The 26776-nt window shown below is 41.4% G+C and overlaps 1 protein-coding gene across 1 annotated transcript; it reads right to left on the bottom strand.

Annotated features, from left to right (window-relative positions):
- Positions 1–4030: 4030 nt before the first annotated feature.
- On the bottom strand, positions 4031–23843 carry LOC136058894 (mitochondrial calcium uniporter regulator 1-like). The gene is made up of 9 exons (XM_065752676.1): positions 23698–23843; positions 15519–15739; positions 15325–15438; positions 13964–14082; positions 11868–11966; positions 10239–10280; positions 8102–8173; positions 5197–5250; positions 4031–4099 (listed from the first exon to the last, which is right to left on the bottom strand). The coding sequence occupies exons 1-9, from the start codon at positions 23841–23843 to the stop codon at positions 4031–4033; spliced, it is 936 nt and encodes a 311-aa protein (XP_065608748.1).
- Between the last annotated feature and the right edge of the window lie 2933 nt (positions 23844–26776).

Raw genomic sequence — 26776 nt, 5'->3', positions numbered from 1 at the left:
ACTTATGAAAGATGACTGATTGGATGGTCATCTGAAAAAGAAGCTGATGCACTGTTATAAACATGGCAAGACACATTTTATCATAGTACCCGCACAATCATGTGTTAAAAGAAGTAAGCACGATTCAGTTAACCCTAATCCTACTTAAACAAGAGCGCCTCCAAGCCACAAAACATTTAGTTTCAGTTTTATACTAACAATCACAATTCCAGTCCAATAGATGCAACCGACTCTGGTAAGCATGTCTGAACAGACAACAGAATGCAATTCCTAGTGCATGCAGCCCCACGCAATCGGAATGAATGTCAGTCTTTGCTCTTATGTGGCACTCTGCAAAGCAAGGCAAACTGTAGTTCAGAATGAGGAAAATAGCACAAATGCTTTATTCAGAGGTAAGTGAATTCCAAATAGGCATGACATATGTACAGTTTGTTTCTAGGCACATCTTTGGTTACATTCTCAACACAGTCTTCTTCACAAAAAAATAAATAAAACATTCAAGACTTGGTTGAAGTTCAAGCAAAGACAGTTTTTTCTGTTTTTCAGAAAACAAGACAGTAGAAGTCCCTTAAAAGTGATGCTTTATTAAATCCATAAATGATAAAATCCCAGTGCTACGGTAAGGCATGTAAATACTGAACCTGAAAGAAAACAGAAGTGGAGAAGAGAGATATTGAATCATTAGCTCTTGGAACGTATCTTCACAAACCTAAGCACAAACCTAGCTACAATGCTAAAGATAAAATCACCACTCCTTTCTCATATAAGAAAGTAAGCTTTTTAATTTACAAAACACAATTTCAAGGCAGAGGGACACAAAAATGACAAAGGAGGAGGAAGGAAAATGAATGTGGGAATTAGACTGGAAAACTACCAAAAGGTTGGAAAAAAAAAACTTAGCTGCTTACCATTCGAAAAAAGATCAAAAAGTTACAGTTGTGAAATGAGGATTAATAGGATTACTAAAACACAGTCAAGTATTCAAGCAAATAAATGCAAACTACTTCATGAAAGCTTATGAATTTGTTTTGTATTGTATTTTTTTTTTATTATTTCTAGTCATCAACTTTTAGTTTCTAGATTTAAACACAGAAGAATTTTTGCCACCATTTACAATGGAAGCCATTTAAGTAAACATATTCTGTTTATATTTTTTTACTTCCATGAGTAGTTTATGAGTATGGATGGTGGGGAAAAGTATATTGCTATTAAACGGAACAAAGTGAAGGGACCTGCCCAAGAAATTCAATTCCTAGGAGTAAAATGGCAAGATGGACGTCGTCACATTCCAGGAGATGTGATTGACAAAATCACCAGTATGTCACCACCCACTAGCAAGAAAGAGACACAGTCTTTTCTGGGTGTAGTAGGTTTTTGGAGGATGCACATCCCAAACTACAGCCTCATAGTAAGCCCCCTCTATCAAGTGACTCGGAAAAAGAATAATTTTGCATGGGGTCCTGAACAGCAGCAGGCCTTTGAGCAAATCAAGCAGGAGATAGCCCGTGCTGTGGCCCTGGGGCCAGTTCGGTTGGGACAGGATGTGAAAAACATGCTCTACACTGCTGCTGGAGAGAAAGGTCCCACTTGGAGTCTGTGGCAAAGAGCCTCTGGGGAGACCCGAGGCCGACCCCTTGGATTTTGGAGCAGAGCGTACAGGGGTTCAGAGGAGTGCTACACTCCAACTGAGAAGGAGATTTTGGCCGCATACGAGGGGGTTCGGGCTGCCTCTGAAGTAATTGGTACTGAGACACAGCTCCTCCTGGCACCTCGACTGCCAGTGCTGAATTGGATGTTCAAAGGAAAGGTTCCCCCCACCCATCATGCTACCGATGCCACCTGGAGTAAGTGGATTGCACTGATTACACAGCGAGCTCGGATGGGGAACCTCAACCGTCCAGGAATCCTGGAGGTGATCATGGACTGGCCTGAAGGCAAGAAGTTTGGAACATCCCCATCAGAGGAGATACCACGTGCTAAAGAGGCCCCACCATATAACGAACTACTAGAGAATGAAAAGACGTATGCCCTCTTCACTGATGGATGGTGTCGTATTGTTGGGAAGCATCGCAGATGGAAGGCTGCTGTGTGGAGCCCCACACGACGAGTTGCAGAGGCCACCGAAGGAGAAGGAGAGTCAAGCCAGTTTGCGGAGGTAAAGGCCGTCCAGCTGGCCTTAGATGTGGCTGAACGGGAGAGGTGGCCCGTGCTATATCTTTATACTGACTCTTGGATGGTGGCAAATGCTTTATGGGGGTGGTTGCAGCAGTGGGAACAGGACAACTGGCAACGGAAGGGTAAACCTATTTGGGCTGCTGAACTGTGGAAAGACATTGCTGCCCGAACAAAAAGGTTGGGTGTAAAGGTGCGCCACGTAGATGCTCATGTGCCCAAGAATCGAGCTACTGAAGAGCAGAAAAATAACCATCAGGTAGATCGAGCTGCCAGAATTGAGGTGTCTCAGATCGATTTGGACTGGCAGATCAAAGGAGAGCTATTTTTAGCTCGGTGGGCCCATGAGACCTCTGGCCATCAAGGAAGGGATGCGACCTATAAGTGGGCTAGAGACCGAGGGGTGGACTTAACTATGGATGCCGTTGCACAGGTTATCCATGACTGTGACACATGTGCCATAATTAAACAGGCCAAGAGGATGAAACCCCTCTGGCAGGAAGGGCGATAGGAAAAGTATAAATATGGGGAGGCGTGGCAGGTTGATTATATCACCTTGCCACGAACTCGCGATGGTAAGCGTTACGTGCTCACCATGGTGGAGGCGACCACTGGGTGGCTTGAGACATACGCAGTACCCCACGCTACCGCCCGAAACACCATCTTAGGGCTCGAGAGACAAGTCCTATGGAGACATGGCACTCCAGAGAGAATTGAGTCCGATAATGGGACTCATTTCAAAAATTCTCTTGTGGATATCTGGGCCAAAGAACACGGCATTGAATGGATCTACCATATCCCCTACCATGCACCAGCTGCTGGTAAGATCGAGCGCTACAACGGGTTGTTAAAAACCACGTTGAGAGCACTGGGTGGTGGGACATTCAAGCACTGGGAGAAGCATCTGGCAGAAGCCACCTGGCTGGTCAACACTAGGGGATCAGTCAACCGAGAGGGTCCTACACAGTCCGGCTCCCTACAGACCATAGAGGGAGATAAGGTCCCTGTGGTACATGTGAGGAGCATGTTGGGAAAAGCGGTGTGGGTCCTTCCAGCCTCTGGAAAGGGCAAACCCCTCCGTGGAACCGTTTTTGCGCAGGGACCTGGGTGCACCTGGTGGGTAATGGATAAAAATGGGGATGTCCAGTGTGTCCCACAAGGGAATTTGATGCTGGGGGAATGCAGTCTGTAATTACGTGTGTATGTATGTATATATATATATATATATATATGTTTCTATGTAACTCATGTTATTACTGTTTGGTTATGTATAGATGTGTGTTAAGCATGATGTGATGATGTGGAATAAGGGGTGGAATGTTGTGGTTTTGATGCCGGTATTCCACATCAGAGCATCACGCAGCAGTGAAGGAGTTAATGCTGGGGGAGCAGCAGAGGGGAGGGGCGGAGCTCCGCACCGGATGCAGGCGGCGCTCGGTCTGGGCGCGTTGCTCTGGGCTGCCGTGGAGGTTCAGCACGTGTGCTTCCCCTGCAGGTCCTCCTTAGCGTATAGCTTCTGGTTTGAAAATTTTTCCTCTCTCTTTCAATTGTTCAATTTTATTGGATTTAGTAAAGTTACCGTTCCTGCTCAGATCGTGCCGTTGTTTTCTTGTCGACCCATCCCTTCCCGCTGTTTCCCCCTCCCCCTCCCGGAGCGCGGCTCTGCTCGGGCGGCCGCGCAGCGCGGCCACTGACGCAGTTTCTTTTTCTCTCCCCTCTCCCTTCTCGGTTTTCCCTTGGGTCACTGTCACGGACAACACCGTGACAAGAAGTAAGCACGATTCAGTTAACCCTAATCCTACTTAAACAAGAGCGCCTCCAAGCCACAAAACATTTAGTTTCAGTTTTATACTAACAATCACAATTCCAGTCCAATAGATGCTATTTTTCTGCCTGTTTGCGTCAGAGCTCGATCTTGTTGTGCATGCTAGAAAATAAAACAAACATAATTTGAACAGTTCCATGTTTATTTAGAAATGTAACCCATTCCTCTCAACTGTACTTCCAACTCCTCCTTAAATGTACGTTAATGAAGTAATTTGCATTCAAAGCAAATGAGTTTTTTCCTAGCTTGCCATATCTAAGGAATTGAACTCAGTACACTTTCATCGCACGTTCAGTAACATGTAATCTAGAACATGGCAGAATTGGGTGCCTTCTTATCTCAATCTAGCAGCATAATCACTCACTTTAATCTGTCACCTGGCCCACAGACATTCAAGTCACATCTCAATTACAATAGCTATTGAGAAGTCTAAGAGACTCTTGTGATAGAAACATACTGGAGAAGCATGAAAACGTATGGATCCTTAGAAATATCAGAATAGGTCTTTTGATGTAAAAACCATGTCTCCTTCTTGCAGTGAATTCTACTGCAGAAACGTCTACAGAATGACGAAGTCAGAATCTGATTATGACAGAAGACAGGACTTCATAGAAAAAAATGAGATGGAATTATTACTCAGAAAGGACTGAAAGATCAAGCTTGTAAAGTCAGAACAGCTGCTGCTCTGGTGCTGGTATTTTCAAATCATCACTACTGAAACGTTGTCATCAGTTAATGATTTATGACTAGAGGTCTTCCTGTGAATAATTCTCTACAGTAATGAAACAAAACGAAGAGGAATACTTTAGTAAAGGTTTCTGCTAAAATGAAGCCAAATCAATCAAGATAAGTGTTTCAGTTCCACTGAACACGGAAAACGTCACTGATTTAAAGAAACGAAAAGCAACCTTAAGTGTTCTGCCTACAGAAAATGCTACATACTTGAAATTTCAAAACAAACCAACAAACAAAAGCCCACTGAACAGGTTATGATGTACTAACATATATAAGCCTTCCTATTCTGTAGATGCTAGAGTTATCTGTACCACTATGGAAATACATAGAAAAATAACAAATCTCAATGACGTTTTGTACATTGAAGTGTGTCTAAGTGCATGAGCAGCTTCAAAAATAGTACCAGCTCTCTAAGACAAGTAAAAAAAGCTTTGTTATATAATAACAAGCTACCAAGTTGTTACCAATTCCACTATTTCTGTCCTCATTTCGAGTAGTTTTCTTTCATTAAGTGAATGCTGGAAGGGAAAAACAAAAAAAAAAGACAGATAAATATGATATCATCCTTAAGCCTTTTCCCAAATGCTTAAAAGCATGCTTCCTTTTCTGTTCTTTGCTTTCCAGTTTTCTACAAAACTGAATCTGAACGACCATGTTGTCCGACAACACTTGAAAGAGAGTATTGCAAGGTGACTGCTGTCACTTGGAAAGCTGAATTTAGACAGGTGTTCAACACAAGCTGGAACAACGAAATACATTAAAAAGCAGCTGGCAGAAAAGTTGGCAGACCTGCATTTTGACCTGTGATTCTGAAGAGGAAATAGGGCAGTTAACTAACTCACAGAGCATACGAATGCCAAGAAGACTGAACCATCTGCCTTCTTCAGTAAGGGGAGTGGTTTTTAAACTGTCATAGCAAACTCAGCTACCAAAGATGTTTCACCAGCATTACGGCAATTCTCTATTCAAAATTTTGAAATGGTCCGAACAACACCTGGGGAACACCACTGAAAATGCTATATTTGGTAAACATAAAACATTTGCATCTCATGTCAAGTCACTGGTTCAGAAACACTTGAAAGATAGGTACTATAAATCAGAAGTCCTGGTTTACTTAGAAACTCTGGTTATCTGGATTGAAGGAAAGGTAAACACATTCAAGAAGCATACCTTTAAGGCAGGTTTCTGATACATGAACAGGCATTATTTGACATCTGTAATGGTTCCTACCTGCTACTAAAGCAATTCAGTTACTCCTAGGACAGCTGCTAAGCCATCAGTGCAGAGTATTAAGTCATCAGGCTCCCATCTCAGAATCCTCAGTTACACAGCAATAACTTCATCTCCTGATGTTCCCATGTGAAAAGTGACTTCTTTTTCCTTCCAGTCTAGAGGTATATCTCACTTTGTCATCAAACTCAGACTAACCTACATAAACGCCTCAGCGCTGAAAAACTCTCTTTAAAGATCCAGAACACTATTTGAACTTCTAACAGATCTAAAGATCCAATTAAGAAATAGCATAAGGCTACAAACATAGAAAAAAGAGACAAATAATAATGTGTCTATAATTAATAAAACATATGTTACTAAATTCTGCAAATTGATGACAAGGACAAAAAAAAGAAATCAGTAGCATATATTGTCTCAAAGTGAAATTCCTCAACCTGTTAACATGGCAAAACATTTATAAAACAATGCAATTTTTAAAAGTCATGTATGAAGTTTAACATAACAGTGCCCCATCCCTGGAGGTGCTTGAGGCCAGGTTGACTGGGGTCCTGGGCAGCCTGATCTGGTAGGTGGCAACTCTGCCCACAGCACGATGGTCTTTAAAGTCCCTTCCAATGCAAGTCATTCTATGATTCTGCATGGACAGAACCACATATTAACAATCTGGTTATCACCACCAAAGGTAGATTTACATTTAAAATAAACAGTGTAACACATAGATTGAAATAGTTTCTGCTTAACTATGTATAGGTGCTGTTATCAAAATAGATGTTTTCTGAATAATTTATATTCTGCAAGCCACTCTGTTGATGTCCGCATTTGTTCAAGTTTGCCTTGTGGCTAGAAGCTAGGTCAGCCCCAAGGTTTTTAAACTGAGCTTCAAGAAACCAAAATGCATCCTTTTGTTATAAAACACCAAAACATGTCTGTAATAATACAAGTACATAAGAAGAAAGGCAAGGTTAACCCCACTCTGAAGTTAAACAGGGAGATCTCCCCTTAAGTCCTTTTTTTTTTTTTTTGCAGTTCAGAGAAAATGCAGTTCTGTCAGATGCATCTTGATATTTCTAAACAGCAAACTTGAGCGACACAGTGATGCAAGAGCACACGAATGTAAGTGAAAGTTTGTTCCATACTTCAGGATTTTCAATTCAATCTGTATCGTTGCAGATATAAATCAGGGCATAAGCAGATGTGCATTAGGTAATGAAGACTTCCACTTCACATTTGCTGGAGAGTGAACTTATTAAAAGATAAAGCATTTAGAGTTTGAAACATAAGAAATGGCTGACATGAGTGCTGGCAAATTAAGATAATCTCTTTCAGCATTAATCTCAAGCAGGCGACAACTTCAAGGGGGCATACACAGAAAGTGACTTACACCCCAACATTTCTTACTGTTGAGATTGCAAGTAAATATTACTTCTTCATTACCCACCGGTGATAAAAGGACTGAATTAAAATTTGCAGAAAAATGTCACTAAAAGATGTGTCCATTTCAATGATGAAATTCAGGTTCATAAAAGCTATTCAAAAAAGATCTAAAACCAAATTTCTACTCAGAGTGCTCCATCTAATGCAAAATTATGTATCTTCTAATTTTTCATTTCTGTTAATCTAATTAAAACGCTTGTCAATTAAATTCTACACATATTTCAAAGTCAAAAACAATCAGAATCAGTATCAGTTACAATGAAAATTAGTCACAACTACTTTCACAACACATACTGCCTGACAGACTAGCCACACTGAATTCTCCCGTTACAGGGAAAGGAAATATCTTCAGTAATGGCAAGATAATGAAATGCTTATACTTAACTCAGTGTGACGATATATTACTAGCACAGCTCTAGAAAATCTCCAGGCAGCTAGTTGGAATGTTTAAATGCAAAAAACTGAAATATTTAACCGTAGTACATTAATGTCAATACTGAAACAATATCAAAAGAGACAGACATACAAAGAAACTCCCCACCACTGTACCCCATATTACAGCATTTAAGGATGACTAATTTGGATTAGTAGCATCTTAAAAAGGAATAATACTACAGATTAATATTGAACAGACGTTCTTATCCAAATTCAGAGATTATTCAATTTTTAGATGTTTCTAAGAAGAAAGTGAACAGAACTTACCAATTCTTTTACTCTGCTCTTCTCTAGGTTTAGATTTAGTTTGTTGTCAGCACGAACTCTGGTAATTTCATCCTTATGGGAATACAAAGGATAAAGCAGTGAACAAGAATTTCTATTTAATTGTAAGCAAAAACAAGTTAGACAAAAATATTGTGCCTCTTTCTAATTAGAGAGGAACTGGATTCTCGAGACACCCAATGGGCTTAGATTTCCTAAGTACAAGTGTTCTTGCCCTTCCACTTGTGGTCTGTAGGATGAATTCATTCTCATTGGAACAAATAAAAAACTGACTACTTTTATACCAGAACACTGAAAACAAGAGTTGATAAAGAACACAACTTTCTACAAATTCTGGGCATGTTTCATAAACCTACAACTCACTAATTTTAGAAATCTTTGCCTAGGTACACTTTGAAATTGGACTTCCATGAAGGAATCCTGATACTCAAGATAACTAAACTAAGCTATACTATCATAAACTAAGCTATACTATCATAAACTAAGCTATACTATCATAAACTAAGCTATACTATCATAAACTAAGCTATACTATCATAAACTAAGCTATACTATCATAAACTAAGCTATACTATCATAAACTAAGCTATACTATCATAAACTAAGCTATACTATCATAAACTAAGCTATACTATCATAAACTAAGCTATACTATCATAAACTAAGCTATACTATCATAAACTAAGCTATACTATCATAAACTAAGCTATACTATCATAAACTAAGCTATACTATCATAAACTAAGCTATACTATCATAAACTAAGCTATACTATCATAAACTAAGCTATACTATCATAAACTAAAACAGTTTACAAGTTTAAAATTTAAAAGGAAATGTTTCTAAAGACTGCGTCTAGGCTCTCAGAAAAAAAACAAACACTGACAACTTAGACGGAAAATTTTTATTATTTTTAAACACATAACTTTTAAAACTATCACTAAGTATTTTGTTTCATGGATAACTCTAAGCAGTTCCTACTTCATCTTCAGTGACAGCTGACATTTTAAATTAAATTCCCTGCAGGAATTCTAGCCAGATGACACTTTGTCATAAGGCAAGCTACTGATGGGATGAATGTGTGGGAGATTCAAGAGATTGATGATGTTCTGGGATATTCTGCAGTTAAAAACAAGTAAACATCTCTCAAACAGACTGATGTCAGCTAGACAAGACTTCATTAAGTAGTATGAATAATAATGACACTCAATTTCTATGCTAGGATTTTTGAACCTGTTGTAATTAGATGGCCTTACAGCAGGATGTTGCAATTTAATGAAAAGATTGTGTTATTTTGAAGCCTTTACAACACTGTGTCAATCTGTCCTTTAGAAGTATGAGCAAATGTAATCATTAAAATTATTTTATATTTACAGTAAAAAGTGAAATTTAAAGACATTTAAGTTAAAAAAAAAAAACCAAAACAAAGATGACTCAGATCTTTCACGTTCTACCACTGACTATGCTAACTCATATACTTATAAGCAAGCAAAACAATGAAGTTCAAGACAAAAATCAGATGTTGAATGTATTTTAAAAACTTTATTCTGAAAGCTAGTATGCATTAAGCCCTTCCTAACATGAAACAGTTTCCAACCTTAATCATTTTTGCAAGAATTTCTGTCTGTGTAAAAGCTACATGTTCATCTAAGTAATAGGTTTTGAAGCAGTCTTGATGAGAGAAAGCTATTTCGACTGTAAGTCAGGAGAAGCAAACTATAAAGAGCAGAAACACAGCACTGATCTTTAAACCTGTACATAATTAACAAGTGAGTTTCCTCCAAAAAACACATTTTCTTGCTAAGGTCATTCACTCACAGGCAAGTGGGACCAAGCATACTGGTCCCAAACTTAGAGGCTAAGACATTTAAAAGCTATTTCAAATTCTGGACAGTTAAATTTAAATTCAGTTACTTGTACAGTTTACAATTCTCTCGCAATAAATTAAATACATGTGAAACTGACTTCATTGCAGCCCAATCTGTCCCCTCAATTTCAGTTTCATTATCCCATATATACAACAATCAAACACAACGTTTACAATAAAATCGTAACAGCAACATTTTTTAAGTGAATAAGAGACGTGATAATTCTTGATTATATTGGTACAGTATCTTACCATGACTTGCTTCTTTATCTGCTGGAGTTCAAGTTTTATTCTCTGGGAGAGCAGAAAAGAAATGTACATTTTAGTATTGTACACAGAAACCGACAGTCTATAAATATAGGCAATTTCAATGATTAGTAGCAATTACTATAATCCACACTGTGAAAGGAAGGTGTCTTAGTTTCAGCTGGAATGGATGTTTTTTTTTTCAGTGTCTGGTTCGATGCTATGTTTAGGTTCTAGGAGAAAAATAATGTTGACAACACACTGGTATTTGTAGTTGCCTGCTCAGCAGCATATACAGAGCCAAGACTACGTGCAGTGAAGGGCCCAAGGAGCTGGGAGGGAACAGAATTAAGACAGTTTACTTAAACTGGCCACAGGGCTATTCCATACCAAATGATATCAAGCAGAAGGAGTTTTGAAGGGAGTTGGAGTTCATCTCCCTCTCTCTCCCACTGCTCAGGATGCTAGCTGGGCAGCAGTTGGTATGGTGAGCAATTACTTGTGCATCACTTGTTATATCTATTATACAGACATACTATTTTCCTTTCCCCTATTTTAGCAGATAGTTTTATCTCAGCCTATGAGTTTTACTTTATTAGTTTTTAATTATCTCCCACATCCCACTGGGAAGGGGGAGGAATGAGCACATGATGGTGTGATGCTCAGCCACTTGCCAGGTTAAACCACAACAGAAGGCAGAATGAATGTGGTTTAAATCCATCTATATCCTCAGTATGTGTGTAGACAGACCCAAGTGTATGCACATACGTACTCACTCAGTAGTGCACATTTCCAAGCATCAGGACAGAAGCTAGTACTGTCCCACAGCACTACAGGTGGCCAAACGCACAGGATGGCATTAGCAAGGGTAAACACAGCCAAAGGTAAGTGATTATTCTCCCATGTTTAGCACTTGTGAGCTTGCACCAAAAAAGCTGTGTCCAGCTTTAGGCTCTCTGGTATAAGACAAATGTTGACATGCTGGAACAAGCTCAGGAGAGAGCCACCAAGATGATGGGAGACTGCAGCAAGTAGCATAGGAGTGGAGAGCAAAAAGAGTAAGCAAGACAGTAAGCAATAGGTTTGTTTAGCCTTAAAAAGAAATTGCTAAGCATCAAAATGCAGCCAGCAATTCCCTGAATGGTCTCTAGGTAAGTTCTACACTTCTAAGGTAACTTAATCTATCACTATTTCTTTCAGAAGAAATATGAAATAGGAATAGTTGTAGCATCTTCTATTAATGTATGAAAATTATTCTAACAAAAAAGAGCAACAGCTGCATCAACAATTTAGGATATACAGCTCAGTAGCTTCTTCCTCCCTCATTGTTTTCTTCTCTATTTCACACATAACCAGGAAGATTTAAGTCTTTTGTCAAACTCCACGAGACTCCCAACAGCCCATTTTTCCAGCTTCCATCAGGATGGAGAGGCATCAATAGTCTGTTGGTCAGCAACTCCTCCCAACTTTGGATCACTCACAAACTTGCTGAGGGTGCATCCTGCCCCTTCACGAGGTTATTAATAATTCGGTGTTAAACCATATCAGCACCCAAGTTTGTACCCTGGGTACAAACCACTTTTTTACATCCTTAATGAAAAACAAGTGGTACAAGTCGAAGATACTGATTTTTACCTCATTTTCTGAACGAAGAGCTGAAAGCTCACTTTTTCCCAATATAATCATATCCTTTTTCACTCCATCAATATGGGACATAACTTGTTGAAGAGCAATCTCCTTTAAAAGACAGAAGACAAGCCTCAGGACATGTAGCCATAATGTTTTTCTCATCTGCGCGTACAAATACAACAGGTATTCAGGTACTCTGAAATTTTTAATCTGGTAATTTAAGACTGATTATTTCAGTTTCAAAGAAAGCAAGACAGACCAAGTGAAAGTGACGAAACAAGCAAGTTGTGGTAAATCATTTGTAATCAGAAATTCTAACAGATCAGAACAGTTCAACTAATAGCCTAGGATATACTCTCTTCTAAGTCTTCAAATTCTTAACCTAGCAAAGGCTTTAGGGAGAAGGGAGAAAAGGTGCCACTGTGCTAAAAGAGGAAAGCCAGCTTCCACACCAAGACTCCCCAGTGCCACCCTACTCTTGTAACTTCCTCCTTTTCCACCTTCCCATGGAAGAGAGCTCACTCCACTTTCCTATTCAGCTGAGCAGAATCATGCACTATACTTACACTTTTAAACACTCTTCTCACTGACAGAAGTGAGCTGACAGATGGCAAACAAGCATCCTTCTTCATTTTGGAGGATGGAAAGGTCTGTAGATTCTGCTCTAGATGTTACACTATCCACATGCGAACAGGGATTCCCCTCTCATTGCTGAACTTTACCACTAATAAGCAGGTCCTTGCTTTTGATTCTGGACTAATACCATTAAAAATCTGACACTATAACTTCGTTTTTGACAAGTAAGGACAGTCTAATTTACAGCACTGTTTAGAAAAGGCTACCTGACTACAGCACTTTAAAAAGAATTAAAAAAATGCAGTGGGTCAGTGTATTGGACGTATCACAAAAGATCTGCAGGAAGACTACTGCCATGGATATCTCCTTTCTTATTGCCTGATGTGTCCAGCTTACTTTCATTCTCTCTCCTCTTCACCAAACAGTTTTCTCACATGAAGATAGCAACTCAGTTACCATAAAATTAGTTAAATCCTTTGTTTGTAAAGTGACAGCCTCACAGAGCTAAGAACTTCAGTTACTTCTTCCCACTAGCATTGCCTATTTGACTCACTTATGTGTGGGAATTCCAGCATACTAGATACTGCTAATCACATTCAAAAGATGCTTAAGTTCCACGATACAGCTAAATGTGTCTTACGCTGAATTTGGTTTTATTTCTGGAGGCTGAAGTGCCTAAAAGCATAACATAGCAATATTCAACACTTTCACGTCCACATGCTTACACAGATCTACCTGCGTACACTTTGTCTAAGGATTCCCTCCCAAAAATAAAACAGCCAATCCCCCCACAAATTCACTTCAAGTCAATGCAATTTTCTGGTAGCCAAGATGGATCTCTAGATATTCAGAATTACCAGTCTATTTCCAAGCAAGTTTTCTTCAGTTCCTCTCACCAGTTTATATATATATGCTGCATGGATTTAGAGTATACCATGAATAACATGCAGCAAAGGAAACAGAAAACTTACAAAATCAGCATCCAAAACATACTCTTCCTGAGCGTTATCAGTACATACAACTACACTAACCACACACTAAAATCATTGCAAAGAAGTTTAGCTCAATTCTAGTACAATATAAATGTCACTATGACAGAAAGATATATTTAGAAACAGGCCACATAACAGAATGGTAAATTACAGGAGGAAATCTTTTTCTTCGCTGCTGTATAACTAGAGAAAATAATGTAGGAGCTGTAAATAGTTAAATCCATGTTTAGAGTATCTCCTATGACTGAGTAAAAGCCTTTTCAGGTTAAAATAAAGCTAGGAGGAAACAAAGAAACAAACAAAGAAACAAAAAACTCATGAACATTGTACCAGATGGTAGTTCCTAAGTGTCAAGGTCCATCACAACACTTTGATAGCTGCTTGATAGATTCAAGACAAAACTCAACAGCCGGTGGATATTCAGGGATAGCTGTTCACTTTCAAGTTTTTAAACACGGTCTACCAGTAAATAATACAGCAATGTGCATTTCATTAGCAGACATACCGGATTTCAACTGACTTTAACCCTTCCACCCTCTTTGAGCTAACCTGCTGTACTTTGGTCACCATGTCCTTGTAAATCGTATCCAGGTTGGTGCTCACGATTTTCACTAATGCAGATACAATCACTTCCGACTGTTGAGTAGTGAGTCCTAAGTAAAACAAAATAGAACAACATTCAGCTGGACAGCTGATGAAGATTATCGACTTCTAATATACATTACAAAGTTTTTTAAAAAAGCAGTCAGTTATGAAAGGTAATAAAGTACATTCCTCTCCATCTAGCACTAGCAGAGCACAACCGGGCAATACAACCAAGTTCCTCCACTCCAAAATAACGCCTGTGACATAGCTGTTTCTGCAGTACAGCACTATTACAATATCAGCAAGATTAATGTTGGAAGTATTACAGAATGCCATCTCTTGTGTAATTATAAGAAACCTGGCATTCAAAAGCAGATACCTACCTTCAGTACACTCTTAAGTGGTACCATGGAAAATATGCAAATCTCAGCAATTCCCAACAAAGAGCTCTGATTTTAGGCCTGCCAAGTTCTGAGTCCATCTTAAAATACACTTTGAACTCTGTGCATGGTGAACTAGCACAAAACATAGTTTCAAATATGTGGCAGGTTAATGTTAGAAAGCAAATCTGGGGTCTGAGAGTGAGTAACTTTCAACAGCAGAGCTGCTTTAATCATTTGCCGTCACCAAAAGCGCGTACCCTTACTCCTGCTGCTATGTATGTGTCCCAGTGCTCACACAGCTGCACTATGAGCTCATTCATGTCTCAGAATAACGTCAATCAAAAAGAACTGTAGTTTGAATTACAGAATGGCCTGGGTTGCAAAGAACTTCAAGGATCATCTAGTTTCAACCGCCATGCCGTCGTCAGGGTTGCCAACCACCAGACCAGGCTGCCCAGAGCCACATCCAGCCTTGCCTTGAATGCCTTCATGGATGGGGTACCCACAACCTCTCAACCACTCCCCCAGGTCCTATCACTATCAACACACGTAAAGTTCCCTGAGAGTTAGGCTGGCACACACGAAGGATGAAACTATACAGGAGGAGCCAGTGATTGGGATCCCTCCTTTCCAGCGCGGTGAGCTATCACAATGCAATTCAGCCATGCGGTCCTTCTTCCTCATGCTACTGAGGTAGCAAAGGTACTTCATCATGAACCCAAAATGATCTCTTCCCTTACGTTTTAGGGTAAGAGAAGGTATATTTTATACAGCATACACACTCCACCCCAAGAGCTGCATTTTTTTTGCAGCAGCCCACGTTCAACCGCATTCCAACAGTTGCACACTGCTGCGGATTAATTAACCGAGCTCTGCAAGCTAAGAAACCCCTCACGACCCCCCCAAGGAACGTACGTAGCAAATTACCATTTTCTTCCAGGAGACGCACCAGAGCGTGAGTGTCAAAAAAAAACTTCCTACTTCCCAGCAAGGAAACACTGCCCTTGCTCTGTAAAAACGAAGACGCAGAGTCGCTGACACCTGAGAAAGACAAGCAGAACACTGACGTACTGCTCGAGCCACACAGGAGCTCCCCGCTCCCCACGCCCGCCCGCTCTCACCGCTCTCCCCGCAGCGCCGGGCCCGGCCCACGCGCCGGGCCCACACCGAGCCAACGCTGACGGCGGCCCCCTCGCGCGGACAGGCGCTGAGGCCGCGCCGCGTGGGGGAGGCGGAAGCGGGCGGGAGGGCGCCGCGGGACCGCAGCACGAGCAGCGCTCGCCTCACGGCCAGGCCGCCCGCACCCGGCGGCACGGCGGGCGAAGAACACAAACCGCCGGCGCTACCGGAAGTCTATGGCTGAGCACGCACCGCCCTTCCGCCGCGGCCGTCAGTCCGCTTCCGCTTCCGCTTCCGGAACGGTGTTCCGCAGTGGGGCTGCGCGGATGCTGGCGGTGTTTGGAGTTGTGGCTGCTCTGCTGCTGTGAGGTGGAGCGCTGAGACCTTTCCGAATGCTTTACTAGAGCGGGTCGATGTTTTTCAGAACCGTTCAGAAACCCACGCAGTGTATTTTCCTTGATACTTCTACTTCAGTGATAGTCAACCGGGATATCCAGGCTAAGCACGCTGACACATCCATCTTCTCTAGCATGAGGAAACACTGCCTCTGCCTATGGAGACTGGAAGTGTGTTCGTTATTTTTCTCCATGTGAGGAGTCAGCTTGGCTGACTCTGACTCTTGGCTGACAAGTTTGCCCCATTTTTTACTGTAATCTTAGCTGTTTGGACCTCCTAGCCACTTTGACTTCCAATACAACCACCACTGACTGGCTTCTCCAAGCTCTGCAGGCTGCTTTGGACATCTTTCAGGGCTGCTCTGCTCAAAGGGTGCCTGGGCCAGTTTCTGTGGCACCAGGAGGCATGACCAACATCATCGTGAAATGAGCTTTGTGCTGCTCCGTGGTGCAGGCTGCTTCGTGCCTGGCTGTAATGTCTACGTGGCTTCACAGAAGGATTAGCTCCTGTTCAGGAAGGCAGGAAGGACAACCGTTGCCTGGGTTGCATCAGGCCCAGGACTACCAGCCAGCTGGAAAGTTGCCCCGCTCTACTTTCTGCTGTACATCATCATATCAACCACTGTGCAGTTTGGAGGACCACAGTATAAGAGTAGCAACTCCAATTACAGCTGGAAAGCTTTTGAAAACAATTAGTTACTTTCCCCTCTTTTTAAATACAATTCGGTTTTACTCAACAGCACAGTCTTCGTGACAGGATTCCTAGCAGGAATCATGAGAGAACAAAAACCAAAGTCGATTTTCACATGGATGTGGTTGGCTTATGGAAGGAATTTTACAACGTGCTTACCTGTAACAGAAAGGGGCTGGCTCCCATTCCCTTGTATTAATTTTCCACTGTGGAGGATTTTCACTTTCCCCATAAGCATCTGGAACTAGCCATTGTCACAGGAAGACTAATAAACTGAAAGGTGGACAGGTGCAGTCCAAAATAGAAACAAATAGTCCCGTTACTTTCTCCAAATATTTTAGCACAGTGACTGTGCAGAGTTGAGGGGCATTAGCAGCTGTCAGGGGTGATGAATGCCCCAAACAGCTCTTAATTCTAAATGGGACAAGCAAAAAATCCCAACCTGAAAAAGAGAGAGAATCACTGACATAAAAATGCTTTGCCATTTTGAATCTGTAGGGTCGTGAGGCAGAGCTGCGTGTCCCTGGGGCTCGTGGTAGCTTCGTGAAGGCTTTGTGTGAGGGAGGGACTTGGGCTCGATCGGGTGTCACGGGACCGCGGGCGGAGCAGGCGTGTATGGGTATAAAAGGCGTTGTTGCGCAGCAATAAATTGGCATTCGATGCTTGACACCGTGTGTCTGGTCCTTTTGTCCCTGGGCTAGGGATGTCCAGAACGGAGGGCTATTGAGCCTTCTGTTGCACCGTCTCTGGCCAACCGGTAGCAACAGAATCAATTGAAAAAAAAAAAAAAAGGCTGCAGTGGTATTCAAATTAATATGCAAATGATAAGGTGCATTTGGAGTAATTTCTGGGTGTTCGGGCAGTGGGACAGGCTGCTCAGAGCAGCAGTCACGGCCCCAAGCTGACGGAGTTCCAGAAGCGTTTGGATAACTGTCTCTGAAAGGTGGACCTGCTGGAGTGCATCTAGAGGCGGCCCAGAAGGTGGGCTTTTCCCTTTTCAGGTGTGTGCACAAGTGAAGTCCTTGATCGTTATTTTGCTTTTTTTTTTTTTTTAGTGAAGATATCGGTGATGACAGTGTGATTTCTCATGTTACATTTGTTTAGATATGTGGACAGGTATATTATTTATTACAAAGAATCAGTAACTCTTCCCGACGGGAGTGATGTTAAATCGGTCTTACCCATAGATGGCAGTAACTGCTAATAGTGCTGACGGCCAGGGCACCGCAATCCAAGCTTTTAGGACCGGGCCAGTGCTAGAAACAGTTGACCTGAACTCACATGTTGCTAAATTGCCATTCTGGGGTTCTCAGGTCGGCGTCATGCTCTCAGCACCTTGCGGAAGCTCTGTGGTGTCACTTCATGGAAGTTCTGCCAATTGTCAGAAATAGCCCCACCATGATTTCTCATCTCTTGAATGAAACTGGTATAATATTTGTTCAAATACTATAGTTGGTAGCAGTAAGAAATGGCAATTACGTTAGAATATTGAATCTTGCTGTGTTCTCATCAGGTGTGCTTTTACTTGTAGGATGAGCCGATAAATGCAATGTGTGTTGAAAGCTACTGGAACCTAGTGCCTTATGTCAGAGATTAGTCAGGACCAGTATCCCTTCCTCCTAACCTACAGACGACTTCATGTACCACATATTGGTGCACTCATGTCATGGTTTCGTGGCTCTTCAACTCCCAACACACCACATGATGTCATGATGTGGAATATCAACAACACAACAAAAACCACAAAACCATGACAACTCACCACCTCTCAGTGAGTCAAGGCAGGAGCAGGTGCTCACATGGCACAGAAAGGGGCTGCATGCACAGGAAGGCAGAAGTCTGGGAGGAGGTTCTCCGTAAGAGTTGCTGATTTTCCCTTTCTCTGTACACGCAGGGAGTGACAGAAGTTGTAAATAAGAACTTCATTTCCCCACAACCCTGATCTCACTTCTTACAGGAGTTTTGCAGGAGGATGTGTCAGGCAAGACTGTCCTCATGGCTCTTCCATTGCTTCTGGGAGGTCTGGCTTCTAGTGATGGATGATTTGGAACACATATAAATTCCAAGGAACTCAAAAAGGGAGAATTGGACCGGTAAAAGGGGGACAGAAGGATGAGTGTGAAGGTTTAAAATTGGAGTGAGTGCTGGGGGAGGAAGGGGAGGGACACTGAAGGGGGCTGGAGGCATAAGAATAAGGGGTGGTGATAACAGAATCACAGAACTGTGGGCATAGAAAGGGACCTATGAGGATCACTGAGGCCAACCTTGCTGCTAAAGCAGGTCCCCTACAGCAGGTCACACAGGAAAGCATCTAGGTGAGTTTTGAATAACTCCAGAGGAGACTCCACAGCTTCTCTGGACAGTCTCTTCTGGTGCTCTGGAGTAAGACTGGGGATAGTAGCAGGGGTAAAATAATTATCAGGGCAGCTTTGGGCTATTGCAGGGAACAGAAATGGAGGTGAAAAGTGGATTACGTGCTGTTCGTTATCGTGCGAGACAGTCAGACAGTGAATCAATTATAATATCAAGCAGTTGTGCAGATAATGAGTTAAGCAATGAAGCAAATAATTTCTGGTATTAAATAATGGTGAGAATCAACAGCAATATGAATCAGTTATGCAGAGAACTATTAGAAAAGTGAATCAGTTAAGTAGAGAAACAGTTACACAGCAAGTGAATGAATAAATTAATTATGGAGTGGGACTATTCTGTAGAGGATTAATTATGCAGAGCCTTCCTTTGTGATAAGGGGCATGTCTGAGGCAGCTTCATGCACAGAAAAAAAAATCCTAACAAAATTATTAAAATTGAAGCCCTGTGCCAGTTCTCAGTCACTTTCTCTGTGATCTTCTTCATTTCTCTGGACTAGGCTCGCACAAATCGTGGTGATGAAACTATTGCAGAAGTAGAGGAGTTCTGCATTCCTTCAGTGTGGACACACACAGAGAAGGTGAAGGAAGTTCAGAGATGACTTTGAGGCTCTGTCAAGAGGGTTGTAGGAGGAAACCACGGTCTTTGGAGAAGTCTAACCTGTGCAGGCATACTTCAGGCTCCTCGTGGCATCAGGATTATTTAGGGAGGAACATCTTGCCATACTTTATACCTAAAAGCCTGGCAGCTTGATTTTCCTCTGCTTAGTATGTTCATAGGTTCATAGGTTCATTAGGTTTGAAAGGACCTACAAGATCATCTAGTCCAACCATCCTCCTATCACTATCCCTACCCAACTACTAAATCAAATCCCTTAGCACCTCATCTAAACGCTTCTTTCCATCTCTACAAAATAAGTGTCTGACATCAGCAAAGAAATGTGTGCTTTGTCACCTCTCTCTACTGCTATAGTTGGAGAAAAAACAACCAGCCTTTTGGACATGACACTTTTTGGTAGTGTCAAATTTGAGCACTGACTCAAGAGCCAGCTGCCCTAATTTAAACAGATAGAATTGCAATACAGACCACATGGTGGCGAAGAACAGGTTTCCAAGTCTTCACTCCTGCAGTAACAAAATATACTTTTCTATATAGTGGACACAATAACTTGTACAATTTTTTTGTTTGTTTTGGTGTTTTTCATGCTAAAAACCAAAACAACAACAGAACAAGAGGGAAAAGAATCTGTAACATCCTTGAAATAACAACCAATTTAGCCAGCTAATTTCTCAAACCGTGTGCCAAGAAAACACTTCCATCTTGTTCTGATATACAATGGTTTGACTACAGGATTCAATCCAGAATCAATGCTGAGCTAGATGTCTTTTAAGTGTTATCTGTTACTAGTCTGGACACTTGTTGGATTTTTGAGATGGCTTGCAAAATCTCCTTCTTACTGCTCTTATTCCCTCACACCCCCAGCAAATATGTAGCCTCCCCCGTGGCTAATGCTTCAGTGCAAGAACAGAATATGCAAGTCTAAAACATTTGTTTCACACAAATGAGTGGAGCTGTAAATTCAAAAGTAGAAGTTGTTGTCTTATCCAACTAGATTTTCATGTTCTTATTTATTAGTGGAAGAGAATAACATTAATACAGTACAATATGTTCTGAAATTAGAGTGTTTGGGCTACTGGAATTGTTTTTGGTCAGTAATGAAGTGCAAAGTTAAGATGCAGCAACAACTTAAACATGGTAATAACTATTCATATGTTTCTTGCAAAAGTATTTGTGAAATTAGGAACAGCAATTTCTTAAAACATTATACAATGTTGATAAAATGCTTAGATCAGAAATATGAAATAGAAAAATGTGACATAAAAAACAAGTTTAAGGGCAGAGGGGATCTTCTGAAGCAGGAGCAGGTTAATGTGGTTGGATGCCATTCCAGTTTATTTCTGCTCAGCATCGGAGAATTTATCTCCAGTTCTTGACTTTCACTTGTATGTATGGCTTTCTATCATCATTACAGTGCAGCATGTCAGAGTCAAACCTCGTACATGCAATCGGTATTAACTGCACCCAGTTGATCCATGTTATCACATAGATAAGAAGGGATCTAACAAGGTCCTTGCATTGAAATCAGGGCTGCCGAGATTAGCATTGCCTTTATGAGGACCTATGCTCATTATGCAGATGAATGATGGAATAATGAAGATAAAAATTATATATGTGTGTAAACATTTCTATATGATAAATTTCCAGAGATAAAAGTAGGAGGTGCAACTGCAATTGCATTAGTCTACAGTTTAAACTTTTTTTATCATTTTGGAGAGCTATGTTGGGGCAAACTGCCAATCGTCACTAAACATTTCTGCTTTTTAGTACCCCAAAAATGTGAGATTGAAAACAATATTATCTAGATGTTCACAGAAGCATTTCACACATGCTGAAAATTGCACCTGCATATGTGATTTCCAATATGTTTATCAGGCCACTAGGTTTTCTTAAAAGTTCCCACATCCATTTCAGTCCTGTGTCTTTCTTTCTTTTTTTTTTTTTTTTAATCAAGTTGCCTTCCTGCTAAGGAGGAAGCAGCTGAGCTGGACAAGACAGGCTTTGAGAAGAGAGCTTGGTTTCCCCGTGGCACATGAGTGCCTCAGCCTGCCTCAGATGGCCATGCTGAGTACCTGCATGGCTCAGTCCCGCAGAGGATATGGGCTGGAACTGCCAGGTCTTCTGACCTCCATCCCTGCAGGTCTCCAGCTTCTGTTTGAACTCAGAGTATGAATAAGGATCACAGATGCTCCTTTTTTTATATCCTAATAACTGACAAAGCTCTAGGCTTTGACACCTGTGTTTTCTTTGTGAGACAGGAAGAAAGATTTTTCGGTGTGTGCTGATTTCATTGTTCTGCACAACATTTACATCTCAATCTCAGTCAGAAACTCAGCTTTGGGGAGCAGGGCATAAATGTGGCATGCATACAGTAATGAAAATGTTACTGGCATCATTTATTTGCCTCCTAGCATGGATTTCTTGTGAAAACAACCCTGGCTCTGTTTACTGTCAGAATGGGCTTCCAATGCCTTCAATGTGTTCTTCTATCAGAACTTTGCAGTCTGTCTGGTTGGATTTGTTCTCATGTTGTTGGTTTAACAGTCTTAATGTGAACTCCTGTTTGTTTCTTATCCACACACCCCCAAGACTGAAGAAGCTGCAGACTGAAAATAATATGTATACTTCAAGACAAAGATGCAGAAGCCCCAGATGGCTGCCAACAGAATCTGCATTGTAGAGAAATCTGACAGTGTGGATAACACAGTTTTTCTCTGGCAATGATAATCAGTGTTTATGGATTTGTAAGGCTGTGGTGAGAGGAGGGAACTCCAACACGAATCAGAAGAAAAACTCAAGTACAATCTTGTTTACAAAAGTGGACATGAAAGAACGTAATCATATTTCCTTTCTTTGTCCTCCTGGCAACAACCAATCTATTTGATAGTAGTTACCGTTTAGGAAATTGCTTACCTTAACATAGCTCTGACCTGCCTACTTGCATCCTCTACCAGCTGTAGATGCTTTAGGACATCTAGACTAGAGGCTGGCTCTGGACTAAGGCTCTGTGTTTGCTGGTTATTGGATTCTTTCAGGATATTATTAAATGTAACCTCTTGTCTTGACTAAACAATCAGTTTTCTTTCTGTGGAATAGTGCAAACTCTGCAATCTGAAGGTTAAGGTTTTCTCTTTTGTGTAATAACCCATGGGTACTGTAAGTTGGCTAAGCTACTTCTGGAGATATTTTCAGCACAATTGCGTTGTTTCAATTCAGAAATCTTTAGCTTATAAGTAGCTGCTATTGACTAATATTGAAGAACCATAAAGGTACAACCAGTCCAACTTCTTCCCAGTGCAGTGACGGAGCAGTGGCACAGCTGCACAGAGAGGTGGTGAAGTCTCCTTCTCTGGAGACGTTCCAGACCCGCCTGGACGCCTACCTGTGCAACCTGGGCTGGGGAGCTGCTTTGGCAGGGGGTTGGACTCCATGATCTCTGGAAGTCCCTTCCAAGCCCTACAATGCTGTGATTCTGTGAAAAGACCTGGCAGATAGCACCTGTAAATTGTAATAGATAACTTAGATACCTGCTTCACTATTTAGAAAGAAAGTGAGAATTACCAACTAAGAGCTTTTCTTTAAATTTCACTAGACAACAGTTCATTTAAAAAAAAAAAAAAAGCATCTTCCATTGAACACAGCTTCTCCCCTCCAGCACCCAGATTATTAATGAATACTGTAGTGGAAGAAGAAATCAGTGACATAAGAGACACAGGCACAAGCTTAGAAGTCAGCAGGTACATCTGCCTGTATGTCAAGTGACCCAAATCCTCCTTTTCATTATACAGACTTTCAGGAGCATAGGAAAGGACCGATGATGCTAATTACACTAATGAGAGCGATTTTGGTAGAATAATATAGAACTCCCTCTCCCTTCCTTTAACTCTCTCCTTTTAGTTAATTTTTCCCTTCTATCTTGTTTGCTACCAGTTTTGATGTGCATTCTTTGAGTTTCAAAAACTGGAAAGAAAAGTCTCTGAAGACTTCTACCCTATCTCTTTTGGCATGCTTTCCTCCTATAGCAACACCATATCTGCAGTGCAGTGTGAGGCCCTATAAACTAATTGTGAGAGACATTAAGACTCGCACCACCTTTCCTCCTCTCACCCTGAATGGTTCTTTAAGTTTTTCACATTTCCTCTGTCCTTTAGATCTTCCAATAACGTTCCTCTAAAGTGCACTTTGTTCTTAATATGCACATTTATTAATCTTCTTGGCTCATCTTTCTCCAAAACTCTTACGCCAACTAACATACGGGTACTTCCAAGCCTCGGTTCTACTCTGTTTTGCATGTCTGATGTTCTGGGTAGCTACTTCTTTGTGCTACAGAAATCACTCTTGTGACTTCTGATTCCTGGAATGATGTTGTTTCTATTTATATCTTCCCTGCTCTCCATCTCTTACTGTTGCCATCTCTCTTCCAAATTCATCTCTCCTCTCAATGCTCTCTCCTTGTCTTTCACAACTACATCCTCACTTCTGCCTTTTGACAGCTGAAGCTTCTTTTTCCATTCTCATTCACCATGGAAATCTAACTAGCCTTTCACTCTTTCTGTCTTTTCCTGTGGATCAATACCCCGTTATGCTGGCAGCTTTCTCCATCAATGATGTGTACATTAATCTTAGCCACTTCATTCGTCCAGTCTTACATTTTAGCCAGTGTCTTTGTGGAGAGTTTTTATGCATTCATCTTTCCCATGGCTCCTAAAGAACTTCACATTTTCCTCCTGAAGTGCTATTCCAGTCCCAGTACTCTGTAAGCATTGTCTTTTCTTTTGTGTTGTCTTGTTGCCTGTGCTGATCAAAGCTTAGTCCTATCAATGCATCTGGACCATGTGCAAATTTTGCAGCCTTCTCTTTCGAAGTCTCAGCCCTTTTGCTCATTCCTTCCCTTTTCATTTCCCTTACATCCATCTTTTCCCCTTCCCACTCTAACACAAATTAAAAGTCAACATATTTACCATTTTCTTACCTGTTCAAATCCTCCCTCTCACTCCTTTTCTTACCACGATTTCAAATTTTAATTTTCTTCCTTCTTCATAGCCACACCCTCTCCTTTTACTTCTTATTGTGCTACTTGTTTCCTTCTGCTTTATCAGTGATGCAGACATTAGTCCTTGTGAAGTCTGTTTGACACTCCTTTCCATTCTGCCCAAAAAGCTTACTGCAAATAATGAAATGTGGGCACTCTTATCTTTCCCCTCTGCCCTGCTCCTTTTAGGTAAACTTGATGAAACTAGCGGGGAAACTGGAGTTAATTCCTAATTCAGCAGTCCGAAAAGACAGAAAAATAGCCCACCACCAATTACAAAATAATTTGATAAAATTAAAAAAAAAAAAGTTTTATTTCCCACTATGAGAATAAGAAGTGCAATGAAGAAATAAACAGAAGCAGATGAAAGCCAACAAATCACAAATATAGGAAGGAGTACATCAACTGCCTGGAGTGCACTGGAACAAATATTAAAATATTTTTAAGGTCAGTGTGTGGGAAAGAAATTGTGGTTGCACAGTACTCAGAAAAGAAAAAAGTGGATGAGATGAATTGACTGAGCTAACAGCTTTTTTTGCTCAGTCCAGCAATTCCATAGTCCATCTGAATTTCTGCCTAGCACTTTCTAATATAGGACTTCATCCTCTGAACCGTGGTGTTGTGTGTCACTCTGTTAATGCCAATCTAAACAAAGAAATGTTGCATATTCTGAGCCCCAGAGCTTGGCATTCTTTTGCTGTAGCTCTGCCATCTCAACTATAATCCATGAGTGCTTATATCCAGGATAAATAACCACCAAAACTCTAGTGACACTTCTGCCTACTGCTCAAAGCTATTGTATGGCTGAATACAACTTTGGATACAAAAATCTCTCATAGGTAGGGGATCTTTGTCATCTTGCTTTTACACGGACAGCAACGTATTTGCTTTAGCTGCATCAATGCAGTTAAAAAGTCACAAATTGCCTATTAGGAAGGCTGATAAATCAGTATAAACGGAACTTAGAGCAGCCTGTTTCCACTGTATGTAATATCAGAATGACAGGATATATATTCACATTTTTACAGATAGGCAATACTGTATTTATTTCTATCAGCTGCTTCCTCAGGCTGGCCCCTAAGTAAAAAGTGATGCTTCCAAGCAGCTCTGGAGAAAACAAAAAATCTGGGGGAATGTCTGGGTGCTACTTGGGTGTGAAGGAGGTCTGAAGAGGCTTGCTGGGTGGCAAGGGGAAAGATGAAGCGAAAAGTTCCTGTAACTTCTGCATCAAGCTGATGGGGGGGGTGGGGGTGGGGGGGCACGGGGGGAAGGCAGGGAACCACAGCTCGCTGCTGGTTGTACAGCTATTTTAGGCATTAAAAATAAATCCAAGCCACCTCCTCCCCATGACTTGAAGCCAAGACAAAGTGACTCAGTCTCTCCCTACAGGAGCAGATCTCAAAGCAAAACATAATCTCATTAGCACAATAACCTAGGTTACTCATCCACAGCTCCAGCAGCCTCCTACCAGACCTCTTTCTCCCTCTGCTGTGCTCATTTGCTTCATCCAAGAGTGTTTTATCCTAAATTAGGGCTGCTGTCATAGCTATTTGAGAGGCTTTGTCTCCCGGAGTTTGCATTTCCGGGTTAAAAGTCGCTCCAAGCTGGCCTTCCTGTCCTCATGAGCAAGGGGAAAGGTTTCAGCAGGGTCCACTTGGAGACTCTCATTGCAGAAGCACTTCCAGGCCGCTTGCTGGGTGCGTGCCAGGGCAGAGAAGTGCAGTCACTCGAGCTGCATGGGGCAGGCGTGCAAGGACCCCAGTGCACGGTGCTATGCTCAGTCATATGTTCTAGCAGTTGAAATGAACCAAAGCAAGTGATTTCCAGCATCGTGAGCTCCAGACAAAGCCTCTGAAGTGCATCACTTTTTCCAACTTGATGCTTTCAAAAAAGCAATGGTAGCACACCTTTGAGCACTGGAGAGTATAAGGAAAGAAAAGAAAAAAAAGTTTGCTTACAAACAGTGAGGCAGGAAGCAACGTAAACCAGTTTGACAAGGTGCGACTGAACAAACACTGACAGACTACAGCAAGTTACTGCAGAAATGGCACTGAGTCAAAACCCCATCCATCCCCTCTGCCCCACGGGGAGAAGTGGTTCCTGCAGGACCTTTGTGGCTCAGCCTGGGGCTCTCACAGCCGATCGCGTGTATTT

Source organism: Cyrtonyx montezumae, unplaced genomic scaffold (genome assembly GCF_038088225.1).
Source record: "Cyrtonyx montezumae isolate F1298 unplaced genomic scaffold, pur_monq_1.0 scaffold_8, whole genome shotgun sequence".
Classification (NCBI taxonomy): Eukaryota; Metazoa; Chordata; class Aves; order Galliformes; family Odontophoridae; genus Cyrtonyx; species Cyrtonyx montezumae.
The sequence above is the reverse complement of the archived record's forward strand: the minus strand, read 5'-3'. Positions and strand labels throughout refer to the sequence as shown.